The 16739-nt window shown below is 50.4% G+C and overlaps 1 protein-coding gene across 5 annotated transcripts in view; it reads right to left on the reverse strand.

Annotated features, from left to right (window-relative positions):
• Positions 1–3828: 3828 nt before the first annotated feature.
• The window catches only part of zzef1 (zinc finger, ZZ-type with EF hand domain 1), a 39240-nt gene continuing 26329 nt past the window's right edge, over positions 3829–16739 (reverse strand). For all 5 annotated transcript variants that reach the window (XM_030360811.1, XM_030360809.1, XM_030360808.1 and 2 more), the window contains exons 44-55: positions 15968–16285; positions 15640–15740; positions 15043–15175; positions 14468–14653; positions 13430–13603; positions 12884–13027; positions 12316–12484; positions 11758–11856; positions 11095–11260; positions 10489–10639; positions 7127–7198; positions 3829–5680 (exon numbers count right to left, since the gene is read on the reverse strand). In XM_030360811.1, the coding sequence (XP_030216671.1) occupies positions 5600–5680; positions 7127–7198; positions 10489–10639; positions 11095–11260; positions 11758–11856; positions 12316–12484; positions 12884–13027; positions 13430–13603; positions 14468–14653; positions 15043–15175; positions 15640–15740; positions 15968–16285 (1794 nt within the window). In that variant the 3' untranslated portion in view covers positions 3829–5599. The remainder of the gene's footprint in view (positions 5681–7126; positions 7199–10488; positions 10640–11094; positions 11261–11757; positions 11857–12315; positions 12485–12883; positions 13028–13429; positions 13604–14467; positions 14654–15042; positions 15176–15639; positions 15741–15967; positions 16286–16739) is intronic.

Here is a 16739-nt window from a genome sequence, read left to right on the forward strand (position 1 = left end):
CCGTCTGCGAGAGGACAAGAAAAGAGAGAGAGAGGGGAAGACAGCGAGATCTGCAGTTGGAAGATGCGGAGCACAGCCACCGCGAACAATCAAAAACGACACACATAGGCAGCAGAATGGATTGAAAGCTAATTTAAAAGAAGGCTTGCATGAAATCGTATTATTGAAAAGGAAAGTGTGTGAATGTGAATCCATCATCCTGTGTCTGCTCAACATTGCAACCATGAGTCTCTGGGAGGATATGGGAGATAACACTTCAGAAGGCAGCAGGGGGCGGCGGCAGGAGAGGCATGTGCGCTGCTCCTCTTGTCCTGCAGTAGACTCTAGACTCTAACACGCAACAAGGGAAACAAGTAGTCACGCTTTTAATTTAGGCAAGTGGGTGGATGAGTGTTCTGTGTTGTTGTCATCTAACCATTTCGAGTTAAATACCACCATGTTGCACATTACCATATTATAGAAGTCCATTTTAATAAAATAACTTTTATAAATATATATAAATGTGTGTATTTATTTTTTTCTGTCACTGGCCCTATTTCAATTATTTGTAGAGGGCCAATGACAAAGAAAGGTTTGAAATAAGTTCATATATATATAAATGGCTTTTTGATGGGTTATCACCTTTCTTATTCAATGCTCTGCTGTGGCCAACGGGCTTGTGAAATACCTTCCATTCTTTCTTTTTACTTGAATACTCTCTTCTCCACAAAACAGTAAGTCAGTGGGTGTTGGACCGTGGAGGACACCCCCCCTGCCCCGCACTGCGATGACATCACCACCGAAGCCTCTGGCGTACGCAGGCTCTCCTCTTGCTGCTTCCTGAACTCTGAGGGAAACACAGTATGTGCGCAGTAGCAGAGAGAGAGATGGGGGAGAGGGAGGGAGGAGAGAGAGAGACGGGGAGAAGGAGAGAGGAGAGAGAGATGGGGGAGAGGAGAGAGAGATGGGGGGGAGGGAGAGAGGAGAGAAAGACGGGGAGAAGGAGAGAGGAGAGAGAGATGGGGGAGAGAGGAGAGAGAGATGGGGAGAGGGAGGGAGGAGAGAGACGGGGAGAGGGAGAGAGGAGAGAGAGAGGGGGAGAGGGAGGGAGGAGAAACAGACGGGGAGAGGGAGGGAGGAGAGAGACAGGGAGAGAGGAGAGAGATGGGGGAGAGGGCAAGGGAGGAAGGAGAGAGACGGGGAGAGGGAGCGAGGAGAGAGATGGTGAGAGGGAGGGAGGAAGTAGAGCCAGACGGGAGAGGGAGAGAGGAGAGAGAGAGGGTGAGGGAGGGAGGAGAGAGAGGGAGAGGAGAGCTACGGGGAGGGAGAGAGAGAGAGAGAGATGGGGGAGAGATTGGCGAGGGGGAGAGAGGAGAGAGAGGGCGAGAGAGAGGGCGAGGGAGGGAGGAGAGAGACGGGGAGAGGGAGGGAGGAAGTAGAGCCAGACGGGAGAGGGAGAGAGGAGAGAGAGGGAGAGGAGAGCTACGGGGAGGGAGAGAGAGAGAGAGAGAGATGGGGGAGAGATTGGGGAGAGGGAGAGAGGAGAGAGAGGGCGAGGGAGGGAGGAGAGAGAGACGGGGAGAGGGAGAGAGGAGAGAGAGACGGGGAGAGAGGAGAGAGAGACGGTGAGAGATTGATGGAGAGAGCAGCAGATAAGAGAAAGGTAAAGATTTAGAGGGAGAGGGGGGGGGCTGAAGGAGAGTTAAAGAACTAGAGAGAGCGATGGAAAGAATGTCTAGCGTATGAAAAATAGAGGTGGTGAGATAGAGGTAAAAAGTCGACGAGAGAGAGCGAGAGAATCAAAGAGAAAACAAGTGGTAGAGCGAGGAGAGAGTAGTATATAGAGAGGGAGATGGAGAGGTGGCTAGAGAGGGAGAGAGAGAGAGAGCGGAAGAGCGAAGGGACGGGAGCTGACTCACTGCAGTGTGGGGGTTTGATACCACTGAATCATCCGGAGCCTTCATTGAACACTTCCTCCATCTGATGTTATTATCGCCACGACGATCATCAGAGCTGTACCCGAGACCCCCACAGTCAAGGAGTGGACAGGCACACGCTCATGTGCACACACACACACACACACACACACACACACACACACACACACACACACACACACACACACACACACACACACACACACACACACAGCTAAGTCAGAAACATAGGGTTCCCAACCTCTGGCCAGCGAGACGGAAACGATAAAGCTAGTAAAAAATGGAGGAAAAACGGTCTGACGGATTGAGAACATGATGTAAGGATAAACCGAAAAAGAAATTATATGAGGAGGAACATTGGAATATGATAACAGTCTTGCATGTATGTGCATGTTTCCACAGCTCTAATTCATACAGCGGTCACAGAGTAACCTCATTAAATATCTTTACTTACATTCACAGAAGTCAAGAAAGCACAAAACAAAACCAACTCAGTATTTTCCTTTTTTTTATTAGAAATTGATCACATTGCATACCAAGCAAAACATATGCCGTCCTTTCAATGTGCCATGCATACAAATTCAAAAAAAAAAAGTCTTGTCTTGGTTGACCAATATATTAAAATTGATATTTGTAAGGGTTGATATGAAAGACCTTTTTCCTGGATTATGTGCAATTAACAATATTCACATATTTGTACATTCAAATCAGAGTCAGTCCGGAACAAAAATCATCCTCATAAAAAAAACTAAACGTTCAACTTAAAATAGTAAAAAGGTTGAAAAAAAAAAAAATGAAAAAACACAAATGCTCTAATCAAACAAAATAGTTATCTTTTTTTTTTTTAAATAGAATCAAAGACTTTCTCAACAATAACATGAGACTCAACTTAGGATCGTGTCATTGTTGTTCACTGTGTATAGGCACATGGTAGGTATGTGAGGCATTGCTGAGCTAACTTCTGAGAGACAGATGAGGGAGAGGGATAGACCGAGAGAGGTAGGGAGAGCTAGAGAGAGAGTGCATTAGGGAGAGAGAGCTAGAGAGAGAGCGAGAGAGAGAGAGAAAGGTTGGGAGAGCTAGTGAGAGAATGTATGAGAGAGTGAGAGATAAAAACGAGAGAGATAAGGGAGGGCGTGGTTGTCATGGAGGAGTTCCCTTGGAGAATGTCCTACTGCCATCATGTCCTGGCACTGACGCTAGTGTAAACAGAAAATAGAAAACCCATGGTCTCCTATGGACCAATGGCGGAAGAGGGCTTTAGATGGGCCCCGACCCATCAGCAGAGGGTTAGGTTTAGCTTGGTTTCTCCTGCGTGTGTGGGAAGGGGGGGGGGGGGGGGGGGGGGGGGGGGGGGGGGGGGGGGGGGGGGGTGGGCTCTTTGGCATCAAACTATTTTTGTTAAGTGTAAATAAGCAGTCTTCTGATTAATGCATCTCAATGAAATGGAGTAAAAACTAAAAAGAATTGGGATTCCCTTTCGGTGACACAGTGTTTGAGATTTTTAAGGGCCGGCCAAGTGAAAATAAAATAAATAAAAACAGGACAATGGGAGACATCTTCCTCGCCCCCAAAACCAAACAGTCTTTCAAAGTATAAATAACCAAACACCAAAATCAAACTCCAGAGACTGCACCCTCACAGGCGAAACACAACTAGTGGAACGACGATCTAATCAGAATCTAACATGGCAAACAATTGTGTAGTACTAGTGTTTGGTAGTGTCCTAGTCCTTAAGTTTGAGTGATTAGGTACTCTACATACACATCATGTTTTTAGAGAGGACACTGTGACGCGAGTGTTTCTTCATACACACACAAACACACACACACACACAAGGTGATGACGCTTCACGGGAGAAGTGAGATTCCAACAAACTGTCGCCCAGCCGTGGTCAAATGTGCGTATTTTCAGATATCTGCTGCATGTGGCTCCAGAATTTTCGTCATTGACCAAAGAAAAGGAACGGCTATTGTGTTCATAGTGGTCACAAATAAATAGTAAAGCTTCATGAGACACAATGGCATTGTGTTTAATCACAGGCCTAGTGGAGAAAATGGAGTATATGTTGTATATGTAGGCGTGATTATAAAAATAGAGGTCATTGTCACCCACGAGTAGAGAGGCGTGGAATCCCACTAACAGCGCCCTACTGCGTGGACAGAGGAGCGAGCGTGTGAATCGATGTGGTCACGTGGGTGTTGTGTAGGCCAATGCTTATGCAACCAAAACACGTTTGGCTTTTAAAATATGGCTTTGTCTACCTTTTTTTTTTCTTCTCTCTCTCCAGCAATTAGTGGATCCTTCATTAATTCTTCCGCCGGTGTCGGTGGTGTTCGTGGGGTGCTCGTGTTTTACATCCACTTGTTTTGATAAACAGACAGATTTTTTTGTTTTTCAGTGAATCAATTCTGATTACATGGTGATGTGGGTACTTGTACAAACTTTTTAAAAGTCTTTTCACTAGATTGCCATCCTCAATTTCTAATCATATTCCGGACCTTGCAACACAACAAAGAACTCGAAACAAGAAAAAGATTGAATTCTCCTCTGAGAACTTCCCTCGTCTTTGCACCGAGGTTCCCCAGCCGCCCTCAAAGAGTTAATTTAATTAAACCTCTTTGTGTTCCTCAATAAACGGTCTATATTTAGTTAGCCATTATAGATTTGAAGACACAACGACACAATAGCCTTTAACTCAATTACCCAGCATGCATTGCTTCACCAGTCCTGATTGCTCTTCACATCTCACACTTGAATAGAACTGCATGTGCGTTTTTTTCCTCTACCCTATTAAGACCCCCCCCCCCCCCCTCCACCACCCATCCTCATGTAAAGGAAGTTCTTCAAGTCGTTCCATCCACTTTTCTTTCAAACAAAACAAAACAAAACCCCAACGCGCTCCACTTCGCCTCTCCTACGCGGAGCTAGAAGAACCAAGGAGCTAAATGGACTAAGTAAGCCAGCACGCCGTCTCCCCGCGGTGACTAATGACACTGCTGCACCGTCCCGTGCCGTATATCTAGGCTGCGGGCGCCTCCGCCGAGGCCGGCCGGCCCGGGTATCCAAGGTGACCTGCCTTCGGCGTGATGTATTGCATAAGTCAACGATGCCGCCAGTGTTTGGGAGGTAACAGGCGTGGAGCACACGGAGGGGAACAGCTTCCTTTCTCAAGTGGCAAATCTGGCATACTTTCTTCTAAACAGCGCACGGCACCTTCCAAGCACGAAAAACAAAAGTCAAAAAAAGACGACCTCTTCGGAACCACGTACGAGCGGTACCCTACCCCCCCCCCCCCGTCGGTCACGTTGCTGACGTGAAGGATTCCCCTAAGGCATTGACAGGGAACAGAGTGGTGAACCAGTGAGACACAGTGCTCCAGGACCAAGAGCACCACTAGAACCAGCACCAGAGTCCTGGAGGATGGAAAGAGAGAGAGCGACACAGAGAGAGACAGAGAGACAGAGAGAGAGAGAGAGTGAGAGTGTATCGGTCCATCGCTTCACTTCCCATCAAAATGAGCCGTCTGAGCCAAGATGGGTTCTCCTTCTTCAGGCTTTTTTTCTCCCCCTCTGCCTCTCCCCCTCGCCCTCTCCCCCTCCGTCTCCGCCTCCGTCTCCGTCTCCGCCTCTCGCTGCGCTCTTCTCCTCTCCTCTCCTCTCCTCTCCTCTCCCCTGGCTCGCTCAGGAGGGCATGCTGAGCAGTTTGGTCGATTTATTCGGGTAATTGATTGCGAGGCTGATGGCCGCAATGTTCTTCAGTGCCTGCGTAATACATAAAATAAAAAGGGGCAGAGAAAATAAAACAATATAAATCAAGCAGGGCCAATACAGTGAGAGGGAGGAGGAGGAGGAGGAGGAGGAGGAGGAGGAGGAGGAGGAGGGGCGACGGGGAGGAGAGAGAGGATGCATAAAGAAGAAAGAGTCCACAGGTGAGAGAGTTGAGCGATTGGCTGAGAAAGCCATTCCACCGAGATAGAGACAGCGTGACTGCCTCCATGTCCTCTGTGAAGTAATGGGATGGAGCTCTGCAACAAATCATTGGTGTCATTAGATTTCTTTCTTTCTTTTTTTTTCTCTTACAGTGGGTAGCCCAGCCCTGTCCCTTTTCCTCAGAGTTGACGCTCGTTACCATGGCGACGAGGTAAACAGAGCAGAAACGGAACGTGCTCCTTAGTTTTAGCGAACCATACTCGGGAGGGGAGCTGGGGGGGGACAGGGGGAGGGGGGAGGGGGGGGCACGACGACGATGTGGAGGAGGGATGAAGGGGATTCCATCTCTCGAGTCAGAGAGAGAGAGAGCGAGAGAGCTGTAGAACACGCCTCACCATCAAGGTGACCCCTGGCTCCCAGCAGGATGATCAGACACAAGCTTAAAAAAAGGTACGTCACCACCACCACCATCATCATCATCACCACCACCACCACCACCACCACTGCAGTGCAGACAAAGTCACTCTGTCTTCTGCATACCGGGAGCCCCCAAACTCCTCCACCGTCAACACCCCCGCCCCCACCGGCTGGTGACTCCTGGATGCTGCAGGGACCAGCAGTCCACAGCGGAGAGGACGCCCGCGGCCCCTGAACCCGTAACGGGGTCTAATTACCAGATGCATCAAGCCTTCCTGAGTGCATCTCACAAACACACACTCCAAACAAGTGGGGGAACATGGAGGAAAGGCGATGGGAGGTGTGTGTGTGTGTGTGTTCGTGTGTTCGTTCGTGTGTGTGTGTGTTCGTGTGTGTGTGTGTGTGTGTGTGTGTGTGTGTGTGTGTGTGTGTGTGTGTGTGTGTGTGTGTGTGTGTGTGTGTGTGTGTGTGTGTGTGTGTGTGTGTGTGTGTGTGTGTGTGTGTGTGTGTGTGTGTGTGTGTATGATTCACCGAGGTGAGCCAGGTGAGCTGCAGATTGCTCACACCACGTGATGATAGGTGCGGCGGGGATGACGGAAGAGAGGGAGGGGGCGAACGAGAGGGATAGAGGGAGTAAAAAAAAAGAAAAAGGGGGAGGTAGACATAGCTATAGCGGGAGACAGCTCACTGCAGGCAAATCCCAAACCTTCTTCCCATTCCTTCCCTGTGTCTACGCAGGACCTTACCCATCACAGCTCACGCCTCGTCAGCGGATCTGTCCGCAGAGTGTGACCTCATGACAAGCATAAACAACAACAACAACAACAACAACAACAAGGACGACCTCAGCGGGGCTCTTACCATGGCAGTGTGATTGAGGAGCTGCTGGTCCGTGGTCATGGCCAGCAGGTATTCCTGGAGGATGCCCTGAGCCTGAGGAGCACAGAGGGGAATGCCGTAAGCTCACAGCACAACAACAACCACAACGACAACAACAACGACGACGACGACGACGACGACGACAAACGAGCCGCCATCATCACGCCTCTCTCCATCCCCCCCGATCCAGGTGCTGGTTCGGTGGGGGACGGGGGGACGGGGGGGAGACGTGCTCTGGGGTTCCAAGGAATTGCTCCAGACGTCACGAACGAGGCCTGCCCCCCCCTGCTCCCCCCCCCCCCCCCCCCCCACAGCCTCCGTAATATTTTCCATCCCGGGTGACCCCTCCGTTTAGCCCTGACCCTATGGAATGTGCAGGGAAAGGGCCGCCCGGAATGAAACCCCAAATAAATGATATATAAATCAGAGAGAGGACGGAGGACATGCTTCAAGTTACATAAGAACCAAGGCGGGGGGGGGGGGGGGGGGGCACAGATAAGAGCGGGAAGGGGCCAACTGTTGTTTTTTTTTGGGTCGCAGGGGCCGCTCAAGCGGAGCTTTTATGGAGACGGAGACACAGTCCAGAGCGCCGTTGCGCCATCCGTCTCGCGCCACCCCCGACTGTTTATGCCAGGGGGCTGTTAGGGGTCTGTTAGGGGCGGAGGGGGGGTGGTGGGAACATGACATCCTCGGGTAATTTGTACACTCTGCCTGAGACCCTAAATATAACTTGCACTTCCTGGGACAGAAGGTTCATGTCGTCTCTGAGGACCCGGCCCTGGAAGGCACTCGGCCCCCACGTACCGGAGACGCAAAGACGAGAGCAGGGAACAAAGAATGATTTAAATCTGGAAGGCATTAACCCTCCGAGCTCATGGTTTTGAAATGGTCCTTGTTGAGTCTGTAAAGCCCTAATATAGCCATGGAGCGCTCGGCGGCCAATCACAGCGCGACCCGAGAGAGAACTAGCAAGTGTCCCGTCTCCTGCCTGTCCAGATCATATGTAAACAAGTGATTTTAATGCTTTAGCGTTCCCCTTAACAAGCAGCGATTGATGCTTTAGAGTTAGCTTGAACAAGCAGCGCATGATGCTAGAATTAGCCTTAACAAGCAGAGAGGGATGCTTTAGAGTTAGCCTTAACAAGCAGCGCGTGATACTTTAGAGTTAGCCTTAACAAGCAGCGCGTGATACTTTAGAGTTAGCCTTAACAAGCAGCGCGTGATACTTTAGAGTTAGCCTTAACAAGCAGCGCAAAATGCTTAAGTAAGCCTTAACAAGCAGAGTGATGCTCTAGAGTGGGCCTTAACAAGTGGCGAGTGATACTTTAGCGTTCCCCTTAACAAGCAGCGTGTGATGCTTTAGAGTTAGCCTTAACAAGCAGCGCGTGATGCTTTAGAGTTAGCCTTACAGTTAGCCTTTAGGCTGTAGTTGCCTACAGCCTTTAGTTTAGGCATCAACTAGCAGTACCGACTTCCCCAATGACATCAAGTCATCACAAACCCTACACGTCTTCCATCACAGACTGACTCATCTGTGCTGCACTCTAAGCAGTTTCCTTTGTTTGATGAATTTTATGATGGGTTGTAAACTCATGGTTGAATGCACTCATTGTAAGTAGCTTTGGATAAAAGCATCAGCAAAAAAATAAATAATCATGTAAGGTAATGCTTTAAAACAAGGAGCACATACTGCTTTAGCAGCATTAGCAGGGAATGCATAATACTTTAACATTAGCATTCGCGAGCGTCATGTACCGCCTTAACGTTAGCCTCAATGAGTGGCACTACCATTATCAATTGCACATTAGCTTGCACGGGTGGCGTTCAGTGTTCGTCTGCTCCTTTGGCAGCAGGCTGTACGCTAATGGGAACCGACTCTCTCAATGTCAAACTGGAGGCCAGCCGCTTGGCACCCGATGTCATAGCAAGAAGCCAATGGGAGGAGGACGAACAGAAGGAGGAACTTGTGATGCAAGAGAGAGAGAGGTGCCCCGGCACTGCAGGGGAGTGTGGCTCCTGCTTTGATCTGGGATGCACTGCATCGGCGGTGCACAACGCAACCTAGATTGCACAACAGGCAGTCCCTGTTTCGGGGCACAGCGTAATCGGCTGCACCACATCCTGAGCCGACCGCAGCCCGACGGTGCGAATGTGACGGCGGTGTGCTCGAAGGGTGGGGGGGGGGGGGGGCAAGACAGGAAGGGCGATGAAAGTTATACTCGTTTTTCTCAACAAAGATACCTAGATTCTGCGATCTCTTTATTTTAAAGTTACGGTAAAGTGAGAAACTTGGGTGTATTCTAGCACACCTAGCTGGGTAGGGCGCAGATGGGCCAATGGCAGCAGGTACACAGTGTGGTTGGATGGATGAGCTCTTCGCTTTTGTCTCGCGTCGGAGCAAACAGAACCACGGCTATGAAAGGAGCCGCTCCATTCCCACCCACCAAATGATGTTACATCACTCTTTGTGATGCCTCACTCCTGCCAAGTTGCTATGGTCACAACATTTCAGAGATGAATAAGCATTCCATTGGTTCCCTGAGCCGAGTTTGCCGTTCATTCTGCTGAACGACGGGACTTTCAGTGAGCGCGGAAGAGTACACAGGCCAGCGTAGGACGACACTGTAGCTGGTGCTAAGAGCTTACCAAATCACCCCACCACCACCCCCAAACGGCCCTCCACCGTCTCCGTACTCCAGAGCATCTCTACTGCCCCCTGGTGTTTGGGGACGCCTACAGCGAACGCAACTCGCCGACATCACTGATGAAGAGACACTGAAACCGACGACACGGCCCGCCGCACGCGGGACCGGGGGGAGGAGTCACGGGCGCTCTCTCCGGGGCGTCGCTTTAAACACCCCCGCAGATATGAGCTTGTTGATCATTCATTATCGTGTTGATCATTCATTATGTTGATCATTCACCCGACACTGTGCAACCCCTGTACAGGTCAAGAACGATTTGGTTCTTCCAAACCAACAACTGAAGTATTGCAAGCGCACGCACGCACACACGCACGCACGCACGCGCACACACACACACACGCTCCCGTTCAAACCTTAACATTTACACCCGATCAATACATTCAATTCCCCCCCTAGGTGAGTCAGCGTGGCAGGGAAAAGGTCAAGGCTTCCAGGAACCGGTCGACAATAAGCTTTCATGGAATGTTGAAAAACATGTATACGTGTGTGCGTGTGCATGTGTGCGTGTGTTTATACGCAAGAGAAAAGTGAGCGTGAGAACGAAAACCGCAAACACAGACAATTAAATAGTGCGTGTGTGTGTGCGTGCGTGCGTGCGTGCGTGCGTGCATGCGTGCGTGCGTGCGTGTTTGTGCTCACCGTGGCCCTGGACTCTGCGATGAAGAAGAGCTCGGTGAGGGCACGGTGGAGGGGCAGCAGCACCGTGATGCACGCCGGGTCCTGGCACAGAGTGGTCTCCATGGAGACAAACAGCTGCCACAGCGGCCGCAGCAGCATCAGCTCACAGGCCCTACAGCGCCGGCAGGGAATGGGAGTTAGGAGCACGCACACACAGACAAATTCTTATGAACACACACACACACACTAAAGTACACACACACACACACACACACAAACGTATGCAAATACATAAAACACACACATGCAAATACATATACACACACACACACAAAATAAAGAGAAGAGGAGGTTTGCGGCAGGATTGCGTGCGCATGTGTGTGTGCGTGCGTGCGTTTGCCTCTGATTAGGACAGGGAGTGGACCTCTATGCAAATCTCTGCATAAGTCCTCTCCATGGCCACTATCAGGATTGGCTGCTGTGCAAAGCCTTAGGCAAACCTATGTGGACACATGGTCCCAGCAGGCCCTCGTTTATAGAGGGCAGGCACAGGCACATCAAGCTGCAATAGTGTTCACCGTGCGGAGAGAGATAATAGAGGGCGGAAAAAAGGGGGGCGGGGCTTACGTCTGTGACTGACACTGCAGGAGGCGGAGCAAGAGGTGAATGGCTTTGAGACGCTGGGTGCCCGTCTGGCGGCAGGCCACGCCCACCTGCCACTCCCATATGTCCGATAGTGGCAGGTGACTGAGCACCGCCTCGTCAGCCAACATTTGCTTCAGGATCTCAAAGCCTGGTTGAGAAGAACAGAGCCCAAAACAAATTTACGCTTTGGGATCAGCCGCCATAACAAAGAATAAGTATTTCATTGAAGTATTGTGAATTTTGACAAGTTACTTAAGGAACGTACGTACATTACTACACAACTAGATTGATATGGTGAGGTGGCAAGATAGATCGATTATCATCATAGCCTGTTGTGGTATAACACATACTGTATATAACTGTGTTTATAGTTTAGTTTACATATTTTGACTTTTTCACCTTATCAGAAACGTGAGCTGCATGCGAACATGCATATTTATCCCAGATTTGTCATTACAATCTCTTTCATTACAATCTCTTTGGCAGAAGGAGCATTGGATCTCCGGATCACATTGTGTACTGTAACTGTACTGTACTGCAATATTGGCTCAGGTGGGAGTCGCCGTTCTCATCCCTGGTCTTTCTAGCATTGTGTGTCGGGCGGTGTCACACAGCAAAATGAGGCCGGTTTGCACGCCAGCCTACCTGTCTGGAAGCGTCCCCTGTGTCCACCGGTAACCGTGAACTTGTAGCCCCATTCCGTGTTGCTCATGTCTGCCACGAACTTGTAGTATAGTGTGTCGCCTGTGGGAACACACACACACACACACACACAAACAGCAATGGGTGTCAATCCTTGGATAGCCCTTGGTGAGTGGAGTTGGCCCAACATCCCTTTGGCATGAACAGTTTGGTTTTGATGGGACCCGAGGCCAAGCTTTTGCGTGGAAAGTTTAAAACATTTAAAACGTAAATTCTGAAACCGCTAATGTTTAATCATGAGGACAATATTGCAAGTTGGCTGGTAGGATTCACATAACTATGTAAGGTCCAAGTGAAGACGGAACAATTCATTTGGTGAGTTTGTCAGTAACCGAGCTACAACCCCCCCCCATCCCCAAACTCGAGGCACCCGTAGACCTTTTCCTTTCGATGTACGAGTCAAACACAACCTTAAACTTGACTTGAGTCGGAAGCCAGTACAAAACCACCACAACCCGACCCCGTCCGCCCGTCCGTCCGTCCGCCCAGTCTACTCCGTACCGGGGATCTCGAAGTCGGACCACTTCTGCGGGGAGCCGCTGAAGGTGTGCAGGTCCTGCAGGAAGTCGGCGCTGCTGGACATGATGAGCTCATCACAGCCCTCCTCGCTGTGACAGCGCGGGTCGAACTTGACCGACAGGTAGATGGCTCCCGGGATGTGCACCTTATCCTGTCAAAGCACGTGGAGCGGGAACAGTGTGAGGGATGACGACGGCGGCCAATCGCTTCGGAGACACAAGGCCTTTATCTTGTGTTGAAGGGGGGAGTTTGATAAGCCTTCACAAGCCGGTTTAAAAATATACCCCTTTAGTGACGTCACAGATGGGAGCGTTCACCCAGTTGTATGATTGATGGGCAGAGCAGCCGACCAGTTGGTACGGTCCACTGGGTAGGCCTGGCAGTCTGATCCATCCATCATTTTCCATCATCCTCTACTGATGCACCCTTGTGCACTTCCGGTTGCCGAACTAGTATTTTGTTGTCTCGTACTTGCTCTGATTTAAAATAGACATTGTGGTACCGGCCCCTTTATTGAGACGCTTTCATGGAATGGAAATGGGCTCCTTACCTCGAAGTTGGTGTTGTTGTCGTAGGGGTGCTTGGACTCCCGGATCTGGACGGCCATGCCTGGCTCCTCCATGAACTGGCAGGCGGTGAGGGACAGGCTGCACAGCATGCTCTGGCCACAGCCCTTCAGTACCCTCTGGAGGATCTGGGGACACGCACACAGCGCAGACGGGGGACAACGGCACACTCAACAGTGAATACACTCATTATACTTTTAATGGATAATATGCAAAGCATCTTTGAGATATCATTTGCTATAGTCGGTTTCTTGGCTATTTTCTACATAAGGATACGAATAAAATGAAATACAAGATTCTGTAATTGTTCCTCGAGGGGCAATTGGTTTTAAAAAAAAAGGAGCAAAAAAACGTTTAATATTAATCATGAAGAGTAATAAAAAAAAAATAAAAAGTTAAAACTAGAGAAAGCAATAAGCTTGGTGGACATCGTTATGCAAAGTCAAAGACCAACCCCCGGGGCCCCAACCAACCAACCTGCACCCACCACCCCACCACCAACCCCCCCCCCCCCCCCCCCACGCCCTCACCTTCTCCCACAGGGTCTTCTCCTCCAGCTGCACCAGCATGTCCAGGATGTAGGCCATGTGGGAGGAGCCGCTGAGCTCCAGGGCCTCGTCGCTCAGCGGCTGGCCCGCCGGCCACTCGGCCAACAGCGCGGCCAGCACGTGGCGGGCGTACAGCGTGGCGATGGCCTGGTTCACCTGGTCAACGGTCAAGGTTCAACATGGTCAACTGACAATTGCAACAACAATTACAGCAGCAGTCGCTGGCTATGAAATACTCGAGTCTCAGGCTCCTTCAACATTGCAATATAAAAGAAGAAAGTGTATGAGAAACACAAACTGGACATTAAATAATTAGAATAAAACAAACAATATATTAATAATAGCTTGAAACAAAATAGAATCCTGGGCATGAAATAATTAGAATAAAATAGATTATTACACGGGTCTTTTCAACGTTCCGTTCACTTGCATGGGCACTTCACAACTTCCGGCGGTCAATTATTTTTGGATAATTCATTGGCAACGGATGAATAATGACCGCTGTCAAGGTAAACAAAAGGACTTTTTGCCTTTGGTATCACTCCGCACGTAGTCCGGTAACTTGTCAATGTAATAAGCGGGATATGTATCAACCCAAGCGCTGTCGGTTGCTAAGCGACGACGTCAACGTCTTGGGCTCACTATTTCTCTGCTGATCAACACTATGAATGCTGGTAACAAAGACATTGTAAATAAATTGTTTCGTTTTGGCAAGTAGCCGTGTAATAAGCGGGATAATGTATAGAACTTTGCCGGTCATTATCGTAAAATAAGCCCCTTCATGGCGAAGCAAGACACCTCCGCTGCGCGTCGGTGTCCTGTTCGCCCTGTCGGGGCTTATTTTCTCGATAATGACCGGCGTTCTATACATTATCCCTTACATAATAACTGGAACTGAAATAGAATACTGTACAAGGAATACAAAAATGCGGAATAATACAATTTCTGCGTAATATGTACCGATGTAGAAGAGTTCAGTGGTTATGTAGAACAAATATATATGCAACATAATGACAGTACCTTGACCAGGTACTGGCGTACGGCGCGGTTGCTGCGTGCGTCCAGCTCCTTGTGCAGCAGGGCCGAGCTCTTGGTGCGGCGCTGCTTGGCGTAGCTCAGCTGCAGGTCGCCCTCCGAGCTGGTGATCAGCTTCTGGGCCACCAGGTTGATCTCCTCCGTGGCCCGCTCGCAGTGGCTGGGCTTGGCCTGGGGACGAGGACAGGGGAGGGGGGAGGGGTTGTGGTGAAGGTGGGCGTGGCAAATTGATCGAGGTAGGCTGAACCGTGCAAGGTTGGAAGATCAACCAGTGTTTAAAGTTGTTGTTGGAAAATAACCATCCAGTCATCCTTAAACCGCTATATAACGATGTGTTACAATTCTATTAAGACAGATATTTGAAACAAAATCGAAATTAAAGCATTTTCACTGTTGCTAACTGCCACAATTTCAACTGATTCCGATCAATTTATCCAATCAATCAACTAATCCATCCGACTCTAGTGATCATTCCCAACCTACAGGGAAGCCCATATACGGTCGAGTGTATCAGCGGATGCATGTCGGTCAGAGGACGGCTGTTAAGAGGGGCCTCTCACCACGCACGACACCACGATCATGTCCGTGTCCACGGCCTTGGTGGTCCGCTCCGAGCGAGGCCTCCTGCTGGGCTGCCACTTCTGGGCCAGCGTGCGGATGGTTTCGTCCGTCTTGATCACGTCCCCGTCAAACCTAGAGCACCCAGGGGGGGGGGGGGGGGGGGGGGGGGAGCCGGTCAGCGTGTGTGTGTGCACCGTGTGGTGGCTGGTCTCGTGGGTTAGGTTGTGAGAATAGAGGGCGTCGAGGCCTGAGGGATTCAGTGAGTCACTGGGTGAGTGCGTGTGTGAGTGAGTGAGTGAGGGGGTTTGTGTGTGAGTGGTCGGGTGAGTATGTGGGGAATAACTGAGTGAGTTTATGTGTGAGGGGGTGGTTGGGGACTGAGTGAGTTTGTGTGTGAGTGGGTTGGTACGAACTGAGTGAATGAGTAAGTGAGTGCGTGTCTGTGTGTGTGTGTGAGTGAGTGAGGCGAGAGTGATTCAGTGAATCAGTGAGTAGGTGGATAGTTGCGGACTGAGTGAGTGAGTGCGTGTGAGTGAGTGCGTGCGTGTGTGAGTGGGTGTGTGAGGACTGAGTTTTGTGTGGAAGGCGCTGCCCACCTCTTCTGCACCTCCAGGAAGAAGGAGTCGGTCCTCTTCATCTGCAGTTCGTACATGGCCCTCAGGATGTGAAGCGGTGCGTTCAGAGCATCGTGGGTAATCTGGAACCCAGCACAGCACGGTGAGACCGAGACGTACACTTCAGGTTGGGCTTGTGTTGTTAATGCTTGTGAAGGGTAACAACATTGAATGGTAAACGCTCACACACAGCCACACAGGGGCTGCCTTGCTCTAACCGTTGAGTGTGAGGTGTTTGGTAATGCAGGATCAGAAGACTAACGGCTATGGTCGACCAATCCACCCCTAGCGGCCCCGTTGGCCCCCTCACCTGGAAGCAGATCTTGGTCTCCTCGTCCAGGCCCTCCAGGGGGTCGGGCCGGCTGGGGTCCCGGGGCTCCTCGGTGCAGCAGCTGGAGTGGTCCGAGTCCTGCTCCCGGTCGGGCTCCGGCTCCCGCTCGTCGCGCTCGGGGTCCTGGGTCATGGAGTGGATCTCCCTCTTGGAGGAGTACAGCATGACGGAGAGGATCTCCAGGTCGCGCAGCAGCCACAGCTTGCTGAAGCCCGTCCCCTTGCTGCACTTCCTCACCAGCAGCTGGGTGAGCCCCGAGCGCTGGATGGCCTGCTGGGCCTCCTCCACGCCCTGCTTCTGTAACACACACACGGAGGCCTTCGTTCAAAAAAAAAGGGACGGTTTTGGTCACCGCTGAAGCAAAACAATTCTAAACGCGATGTTTTAGACCGCTATCCTCATGATTACAAAGTTGAAGGTATTGTTCGCTTCTACGTAAAGTCACTGAATATCATTGAAAGGGGACCGTCTGGAAAGGAAACATACTGGCAAACTAAAGCTTTTGAACTGATAACAAGGGGTGCTGTCCAGCACAATAGGTGGAGCATGGAGTTAACACAGCCTAGGTCAGTGGTTTTCATTGGAACCACCACCCATGCTACAAAAAGCATATCCAAAGCTTTGGATAAAAGGGACCGCCATATGGCATACTGTGTATCGGACCGCCACAGGTCGCAGATCCACAGACCCCTGTGTATGTGTGTGAGTGAACACGTGCGTGTATGCGTGTGCGTGTGTGTGCGCGCGTTAG

This window comes from Gadus morhua, chromosome 7, assembly GCF_902167405.1.
Source record: "Gadus morhua chromosome 7, gadMor3.0, whole genome shotgun sequence".
NCBI lineage: Eukaryota > Metazoa > Chordata > Actinopteri > Gadiformes > Gadidae > Gadus > Gadus morhua.